The 9429-nt window shown below is 30.3% G+C and overlaps 1 protein-coding gene across 2 annotated transcripts; it reads right to left on the bottom strand.

Annotated features, from left to right (window-relative positions):
- Positions 1 to 2907: 2907 nt before the first annotated feature.
- Positions 2908 to 9192, bottom strand: LOC145182111 (uncharacterized). 2 transcript variants are annotated; one of them, XM_090085586.1, is made up of 6 exons: positions 8119 to 9192; positions 4396 to 6124; positions 4107 to 4316; positions 3664 to 3870; positions 3510 to 3572; positions 2908 to 3231 (listed from the first exon to the last, which is right to left on the bottom strand). In XM_090085586.1, the coding sequence occupies exons 2-6, from the start codon at positions 5976 to 5978 to the stop codon at positions 3162 to 3164; spliced, it is 2133 nt and encodes a 710-aa protein (XP_089941712.1). In that variant the 5' UTR covers positions 5979 to 6124; positions 8119 to 9192; the 3' UTR covers positions 2908 to 3161. The 2 variants fall into 2 exon arrangements, with proteins under 2 accessions (XP_089941712.1, XP_079913499.2); XM_080057373.2 differs by lacking the exon at positions 8119 to 9192 and having other exon boundaries at positions 4396 to 6445.
- Between the last annotated feature and the right edge of the window lie 237 nt (positions 9193 to 9429).

Raw genomic sequence — 9429 nt, 5'->3', positions numbered from 1 at the left:
CCATGGAGAATATTCGAAAGCATGTTGATATTAAACTGGTCACCACTAAAAAAGAAATCTTAAAATTGTCAAGAAAGTCTTATTATGATAGAAATACCATTTTTGATGAAAACCTTACTGCGGTTCATATGAAAAGAACAAAACTCTTTTACAACAAGCCTGTTTACTTAGGACTGAGCGTTCTAGACATAAGCAAAACACTCATGTTTGATTTCCATTACGACTATATCAAGCCTAAATACGGAGATCGAGCAAAATTACTCATGACCGATACTGACTCGCTCATCTATGAAATCGAAACGGATGATTTTTATCAAGACATTTCTGGCGATCTTGAAACCAAATTTGACACGAGCAACTTTTCTAAAGACCATCCTGCTATTGAAAACGTTGGGTTTAAAGCAGGGTTAAATAATAAGATTATCGGCATGTTCAAAGACGAGGCTGGTGGAAAAATAATTAAAGAGTTTGTCGGACTTCGTCCTAAGCTCTACTCTTACAAGATCGCTAAAGATGAACACAAAAAATGCAAAGGGGTTAAAAAGAAAGTCGTTGATAAACACATTACTCATCAAGATTATAAAGACTGCTTATTCAGTGGAAATGAAAAGCTTGCAACCATGAACGTTATCCGATCACATCAGCATAACATTTACACCGAAGAGATCAACAAAGTCGCTCTCAGCGCTAATGACGATAAAAGACACATCTTGCAAGACGGAATTCACACCTTGGCTATTAGACACTACATACTAAAACCGTGCTTTACATTTATGAACTATGATCAACTCTTTGGTCCAGAACACGAGGACACAAAAAAGGTAAGTCATCTTGAATTTCATTAAGTATAGAAACTGTCAATGCGCCAGAATAGATATGACATACAAAAATATCAATGCGCCAGAATAGTAAAACATGACGCCATCTTGAATTCATTAAGTATTAAAAAATGTTAATGCGCCAGAATCGATATTGCATACAAAAAATATATCAATGCATACAAAAATATATCAATGCGCCAGAATCGGCAAGTCATAGTAGTTATATTCGTTCTTTTCCAGGGCTCAGAGAGGAAAAATTAGCCATTTATTAGTCAAAACGAAAAATTCACATAACCAACTGCTATTTTTGTATGGTGGATCTTTCCAAACGCAGAACTGGAAGAAATGTACCATCTATTTCTCATCCAGATGTTTCATCTTCTATTGCACCAGTACCACACAGTGCAGATCTTCCGGCACCTGCAACTTCAGCAAGGATTGAACTATCAGAAGAAGAAAGGAGTAGTTCAAGAGACATTAAGGTATTGAAGAAGAGGTTATGATCTTAATGGCTTGGTGGTTGGCAGAAATGCTCACAATCCAAACCAGGAAGAATTCAATGACCTTATCAAAGATCTTCGCTTCACAAAGTCAAATGTTGAACTATTAATTTTAAGGCTGAAGGAGTACGATATGTTGGATGAAAGTGTACAAGTAACAAGCCAAAGAAAACGTCACCAGCAGTTCTCACGCTTCTTTACGAAGCAAGATCTGTTTTGCTACTGCAATGATGTATCAAGCTTGTTTGAGGCTATTGGAATTGCATGTAATCCAGATGAATGGCGACTCTTCATTGACAGCTCTTCCAGAAGCCTTAAAGCTGTGCTTCTGCACAACGGAAACAAGTATCCATCCCTCCTCTTGGCGCACTCAGGGATCAAATATGGTGCTACACAGTGTTATTTATAGTTTTCTCATGAGTATTTTAACCAAAAGAATTCTTGCTCGATAGATTTCTTAAGTTTTTCTAAAAATCTTCAAAAGTTCTTAAAGAATTGTCTTCCATATTCTTCTCTTACTTCCATCAAAGATACCTGCCATCTATTAATGTTTTTTGCATAGGGGAGAGGGAGGGGTTAATTTGTGACTTGTTTTGAGTGTCAAAAACGGCTATCTCAAAAATTTTGCATTATGATCTCCTAATCAAGTTGTAAAAGAATAACAGAAAAGGAACATGTTTTGATGCTCCCCTTTGGTCTTGAATTAATTTGAATGCCATAGTTGAAGAGCACAGTATTTTTAATTTGCAAGTAAATTGATGAGAAAAATAATTTCTTGTAAGCTAGAGGGGGGGGGGGGCCTTTATATCATAACCAACCTTATTTAAACTTTTATAAATCATTACCGATATAAAAAAGCAACTTTTTCTCACTATTTGAATTAAAATTCTTTTTCAAAATCAGTTTTTTTTTAATATTTTAAAAAAATTTGTTTATATTGTTAAAATTATTTTAGTACTTATTTTTGTTATTGGGTCATTCCAGTAGAATTCAACAAAAGGTTGGTGGCACTATGTCTCAGATTTTGCTCTTCTTTTGAAATTATGTTAATAATAATAAAATATGAACAATTTGAAAATTTCAATGCATTTGCATTATCCGTTACTAAATTATCGGCATTAAAAGATTTGCGATGGAAGCCTACTTTTTAATAAACTGTATTTTTGGCATTTTAATACGTTTATAACTTTTTTCTGTAATATAATAAATGCATATTTTTTTATTTACTAAATAAATGTAACTTAGCCTAGATAAAAAACAAGGTGCAGCTTATTTATTTGATTTCAGAAAAAAAATATCAGCACACAAAACTTGAACAATTTTCATTAAATTGAAAAAAGTACTACTTTTATGCCATTATAATTTTTTTCTGATGTATAATAAACTATGTATAATTTTAGAACTATAATCTTTGCCATAAAAGTAGAATTAAAATTTAAAAAATCTTCATTTATTGTTTAACAGAAAAAATATATACATCGTTAAAAATTGCCATTGATGGAAATCGACAAATTTTGGGCTTAATTAAAATAGTCAGTAAAATTTTCTGATACCTTGTACCAAACTAATAATGACAGCAAATAATATTCATGTATAGTATATTATTTAGCAAATAAAAGTTTTCATTTATTCAGTAACATGTTAAAATGACAGGCCATTATATATTATGACATAATCTTATAATTTAGCACACTAATCTCCGCCATAACTAATTTTTAGAAATATTTTTACATAAACTGATATTACAATAAAACATTTTTATTCAACAATACAAAAGTAATGATGCCATCCATACATTATTTCAAATCAAAAAATATAAAATTGTCTTTTATTTGTGCTTTTAGGGTACAATTTCGGCTTCCCCAGAATTTCTTAAACTCATGTCACAGGTTCCCATAACAGGAATCATGCTGAAAAGTAAATTTATATATAAAAATAAAGATTAGACAGTAAACTAATCTTCTTCAACATAAAATTATGAATGTCTTAGATTATTAAATAAAAATAGGCTGTACATGTTAAGTAATGACTGAATATCTGATTAAATTCATAATTTAATATATTGCACATCATTGTTAAAAAATTGATCATCAACTAAACTAATCATAGTTATGATGGTTATTGACAATTATAAATAGTTTACTAATAATTTATTTCTCATATTTTATCGGAATATATATTGCCTCACCTGATGTCAGTCAATGTGTTGGATACAGAAGTGGATTGTATATTTTCACATACTTTGATTTTTCTGAAATTTCAAAAAAGGAATAAATCACAAAAATGTATGCTTCCTGTTTATTGTTATTGCTATTATTTCTTTTAATTAAAATTATATTTACTTTTTTTTATTAAATAAGCTTTCTTTAACTGGAATAACAAGCGTTCCATTGATATGCAAACAGAGAGTATAAGCAGCAAGACCATTATCTGTTATTCGAAAGGCATGGAAAGATCGGGTTCCTCTTATTGGATCAGTCATCTTTTGGTATCGAGTCTGTAGAAATGATTGGCATTGAGAAACAGCTAACTTATCTACATAGATGAATCTAAAATTAAAAATCATATTTATTCATTACTATATCATTTTTACTAATTATTTTTCATACTTTTTCATTCATTACCATTTTTTAATTATTTTTTTTTTATCATTTATTTTTCTATTTCAATTTTATTATTATTTTATTTTTGTATTTGAACAAATATTCATGATATGTTTGAAGTTGAATTGTAACAATGTTATTGATTCAAAATAAAATACAGTTAGTGAGTGTAAAGTACTTACTCTATTCCTTTAATCTTGTCAATACAACAGTTCATAAATCTTTCAGCATTGTTAAGAAGGTGTCCCTGGAGTGATAACTTAGACAACACTCGTTTCACAGTACCTCCAATACCGTCACATACATTTTTGCCGTGGCTTGTGGCAAAAAAATTCCAGGAGGCTTCTACACCAAAATCGTGTTTGTGGTTTGCAAGATTCACTAAGTTGTATCTAAAATCGTAGAAATGTATGCTGTACAGCTTTACAAAGGTTGTTAATAAGCCTATTATTACAGGTATAGATTACTCACCGATTTTTGTATTGTGCAGCTGATCCATCACTGAAATAATGAATGTGTTTCAATTCTGAAACCAATGATTTGAATTTTGGTAAAAGTTCTTTAAGGAATGAGTGAACTGCAACATGGTTATGATCCATGGAGTTTGACAGTATGCAGTAACATTTTGATGTTAAGCCATTGGTTGTGTTGTAGTAGGCAGCAAATGGATGTAATGTCACTTGAGTGGCTGAGAAGTATGCTGCTTGTATGGAATTTTGAACAATACATGTATAATTTTCGGCAAAGTCACCTATAACCAGAATTTCATTTTGCGGTAGAGAATCCTTCAGATTTCTAAGGTATGCAGCTTGTCTATGCCTGACAAATTCATGAATGGATAGTTTCCAAATATCGAGACTTAAATTTTCAATGAACACATGTGCATCTTCTGTGATTGTTGTTAATTCACTGCGGTCAACATTTACCCATTGTTTGAAAGTGTAAGTGTCACTATTTGTAGCATATCTTTCCAGTTCCATCTTTACAGCGTTAACTCCGCCACAGTTTTCACACTTGTGGAGCATGCATTCTTCTGAATTTACACTGCATACTTGTATAGCCATCATGGTTTTTAGCTCTAAGGTACTATCAAGAGCACAAAGTTTGAGTTTTGGGTTTTCATGATACTGACATACGCAAACACTGTGTGTACCAGAAGACCCTGCCAAAACACACCATTTAGGCCTTAAACTGGCAAATGTGGAGAAACCAACCTTTATTTCTGGGTATTTTAATTTGAACGCAGCATAAAGTTCCTTTAAGTTGCATAGAATTAAAATTTTTTGTTTATGTGATTTTCCTACATCAGTATTAACACTAATATAGTCTTTCTTGCCGGGAAGTAAACAAGAATTTTCTTTATTTTCATAAAACTCTTTTATTGTTTTAGTAACATCAGGTGTCAACTTCTTTGGTTTGTTGTTTTCCAATATTCGATCTCCAAGTATGCCTTTTTCATCCCTTAGTTTTCTTGCCTCTCTTACCATATACTGTGTAGTGTTAAACTCTTGCATTGTAAATTCAAGTGTCCAATGTATTGGGACAAGTGTCAGCAATTTTATTTTTTCAGTTATGTTAACTTCTCTGTCATACTTCTCCCTTAACTTCATAACAAAATAGTCTAATGATTCTGCTTTAAGAGTTGTTTCTGCATCACTGGCTTCAATGATATTAACAGAGTTTACTGATTCATTCAGCCTTCGAACTTTAACTTTGACTCTACTTTGAAGTTGTTCATAGCTTCTTTTTTTGCTAATTATAGGGGAATGTCCAAACGATGTTAAACTTATGTTGAGATCTTCAACATTTTTTTTTATATGTCCATCATCTATATAATCAGGATCATTTTCTATTTCAACACTGATTCCATCATTTTTTGCTCTCAGCTTTCTTAAGCAGGGACAACATATCTTTTGGCCAGGAATTAGGGAGTTGTGGATGCTGTGATGAACAAGAGTTATAGGGGTTAAATTCTTTTTAATGACCTTTGTGTGAAGATTCAGAGGATTACAACAGCTACGAAAATTATTGCCATAGTATCGAAAATATTCCATTTCATGATGAGTGCAAATTGTCTTCAAGTTTTGTACACTAATTCCTGTTCTCACGCTAAGCAAATATTTATGTTCATGTGTTATATCACAAACATCTGACTTTGAGACATAGGATAATTTGTGGCACTCTTGATTTAAATGATCACCTAATGAACACGTATTGTTAGTCATTATGCCTGAATAATAATAAATTTTTACTATAAACTAAGAGTTAATAGTAAAAATTTCAAATGCTTATAAACTAGTTTCTTTAGTGACTACAATGTCTTTAAAGTGTTTATAATAATTTAAAACTAAATATGTTTTTAAAGATGTTTTACTTCAATTTAACACATACTATGAAAGAAAAACAAAAACCTAAGTACTTTATTAAAAAAAATTCTTTAATTATGGCTTAAAGTTTTCTACATTTTACTTTAATTTACACACACACACACACACACACACACACACACACACACACACACACACACACACACACACACACACACAGATATATATATATATATATATATATATATATATATATATATATATATATATATATATATACATATATATATATATATATATATATATATATATATATATATATATATATATATATATATATATATATATATACCCAGCAAGCACACAACGTTGAAATAACGTTGATCAACGTCGATCAACGTTATTTCAACGTTGTTTCAACGTTGTGTGCTTGCTGGGTATATATATAAATATATATAAACGCTCATATCTTTTAATAGGTGTCATTTTAACATGTTACTGAATAAATGAAAACTTTTATTTGCTAAATAATATACTATACATGAATATTATTTGCTGTCATTATTAGTTTGGTACAAGGTATCAGAAAATTTTACTGACTATTTTAATTAAGCCCAAAATTTGTCGATTTCCATCAATGGCAATTTTTAACGATGTATATATTTTTTCTGTTAAACAATAAATGAAGATTTTTTAAATTTTAATTCTACTTTTATGGCAAAGATTATAGTTCTAAAATTATACATAGTTTATTATACATCAGAAAAAAATTATAATGGCATAAAAGTAGTACTTTTTTCAATTTAATGAAAATTGTTCAAGTTTTGTGTGCTGATATTTTTTTTCTGAAATCAAATAAATAAGCTGCACCTTGTTTTTTATCTAGGCTAAGTTACATTTATTTAGTAAATAAAAAAATATGCATTTATTATATTACAGAAAAAAGTTATAAACGTATTAAAATGCCAAAAATACAGTTTATTAAAAAGTAGGCTTCCATCGCAAATCTTTTAATGCCGATAATTTAGTAACGGATAATGCAAATGCATTGAAATTTTCAAATTGTTCATATTTTATTATTATTAACATAATTTCAAAAGAAGAGCAAAATCTGAGACATAGTGCCAACAACTTAGATGGAAAATTGTTGAAATCTACTGGAATGACCCTATTATTACTTCTGATGCTTATTGCTTTTATCATACTTTTAAAATTCTTTGTATTACTGTTATTACTATTTATTATTTTCATTATATTTTTGAATTCTTTTTGTTATTAAAGGTTGTTGTTATTTATCTTAAATAATAGCTAATTTTTGAATATATTTTTCAGTTGTTTTTATTTACTATAATTGCTTATGTATTTTATTTACAGATGCTGTAAAAATATCATTTTCTGGAAAAAAAGAGTTATAAATGCAAGATCGAGCAATAGTTAAGCTGAAAAGTTAACCAGTTCAAAAGATGTCATGAAATGTATATTAAAGCATTATGTTGTGTAGTTAATATAAACGTGGTTTGAATTAGTGGACACTCCTAACAATCTAACCATATGTATTTGTATTTTTCAGCTACTTTATTTATAGGATAAAAGTAAATAAGTATTTCTTGTTAATGTTTTAAATATTTATGATTGGTATTTGTACATTTATATTTCTATTTAACAGTTTTATTTTTATGCAACTCTATAATCTAACTGGTATAAGCATTGATATATACATAGTTCTGTGTTGTTAGCACAACTACAGGGTGCGGCAGCGATTCAAGAACTTTTTAGAACATTTTTTAAAATGAATTTTTAAAGCACTAAAAAATCATATTCATGGAATATTAATAGAAGAAAAGTTGAAGATAGATGCTTTCCCAACCTTAACATTCAACTAGGTTTCCTTTTTTTTGATCACTGCCTCAAGGCGAGGACGGAAGGACTGGCAGGTGCTGATTATATATACTCTCTTGACATTAAGTTCCAAACATGGGTAATAGATGAATTTTGTGACTTAAAACTTGAGTGGGTCTTTTTGCAACCCTTGTTCTCAACTACGCTCCACACACTATAGTTAATGGGATTCAGGTCAGGGCTGGATGGTGGCCAAAAGTGTTTGGGCCAGAAATTAGCCATATTGTCCTGAAGATATCATTGAGTCTTTCTGAATCCATGACAAGGTGCATTATTCTGTAGAAGTATATGATTGTTTTCTGGCAATGTGTTCTCCAGCTATGGCACCACATATTATTTTAATAAGTTAGTATGCACATCAGAGGTAACTTTTTCTTTCTCTTTGATTGGTGAACATTTCTCTCAATTAGAAGCGATGATTTCTAGCATCATGATGGACTGAGGGTGCTTGGTTTGACTCACAGGTGGTGCTTTTTCACCCTTCTGCACCATGAATCTGTCATTTCACTTATTGATCACACAGTCAGTACTAAAATATTTTTCATCTGAGAAAACTTTAACCGTTGACGAAGCATGGCTTTTTAGCTGACTCAGGAGCTTTTTTGATTGCTCCAATCATAAAGTTTTTAGTCTTTCTCTCAAAAGTTGACATGAAGGTTGGGCCACACTGACTTTTCACAGTGTTTTTAGAGTTCTTCTGACTGTCCTCTCATCAACATTTTACTGTCTTTCTGATGGATACAGGAGGATTCTTTTCAACATGCTTTTTAAGCTTTTCTGTGAACTTTTTATCAACTTTTTTGTTCACTGGAGAGTTTATTTTGGCTCTCTCAGCACTGTGAAGTTTTTTCACTTTGCAAAATGTAGTTTTAGACACTCCAGAAATACGAATCACTTCAGGTGCAGGCAATCCGCGTGAACCAAATTTAAAAATTCGGTTCTTTTAGTTTCCATTGCAAAACCTTTAACTAAAATGTTTTTTATTCACAATCTTATTCAAATCTAAGACGGTCATTGAACATTAAACAACAAAACAAATTGCGGAAGTCTTTTATTTACATCACAAAACCTAGCCAAAAATCAGTTACCGAATCGCTGCCGCACTTTGTAGTTCTGTGTTGTTTGTTTTTTGTTTTGTTTTTTTTTTTTCAATTTAATGTATTATTATAATGAGACTGACTGAATTATGTTTAAATATTAAATGAATAAGTTTATATTTTTTCCTTTTTATTTAACACTTTTTATTGAACACTTGTATTTTTATTGAACACTATATTTA

This window comes from Hydra viridissima, unplaced genomic scaffold (assembly GCF_058129835.1).
Source record: "Hydra viridissima isolate aposymbiotic clone 2 unplaced genomic scaffold, HvirCarnegie_v1 scaffold_4, whole genome shotgun sequence".
NCBI classification, from domain to species: domain Eukaryota; kingdom Metazoa; phylum Cnidaria; class Hydrozoa; order Anthoathecata; family Hydridae; genus Hydra; species Hydra viridissima.
This window is presented reverse-complemented; position numbering and strand designations above follow the sequence as displayed.

What these genes read in the sequence shown, in the direction of transcription:
- LOC145182111 (XM_080057373.2), bottom strand. Translation starts at nt 6,149, where the DNA reads ATGACTAACAATACGTGTTCATTAGGTGATCATTTAAATCAAGAGTGC. An exon ending in GCTGCACAATACAAAAATCG is followed by an intron (nt 4,317 to 4,395) that starts GTGAGTAATCTA and finishes CTACGATTTTAG; the next exon opens with ATACAACTTAGTGAATCTTG. An exon ending in AGCTTATTTAATAAAAAAAA is followed by an intron (nt 3,573 to 3,663) that starts GTAAATATAATT and finishes TTGAAATTTCAG; the next exon opens with AAAAATCAAAGTATGTGAAA.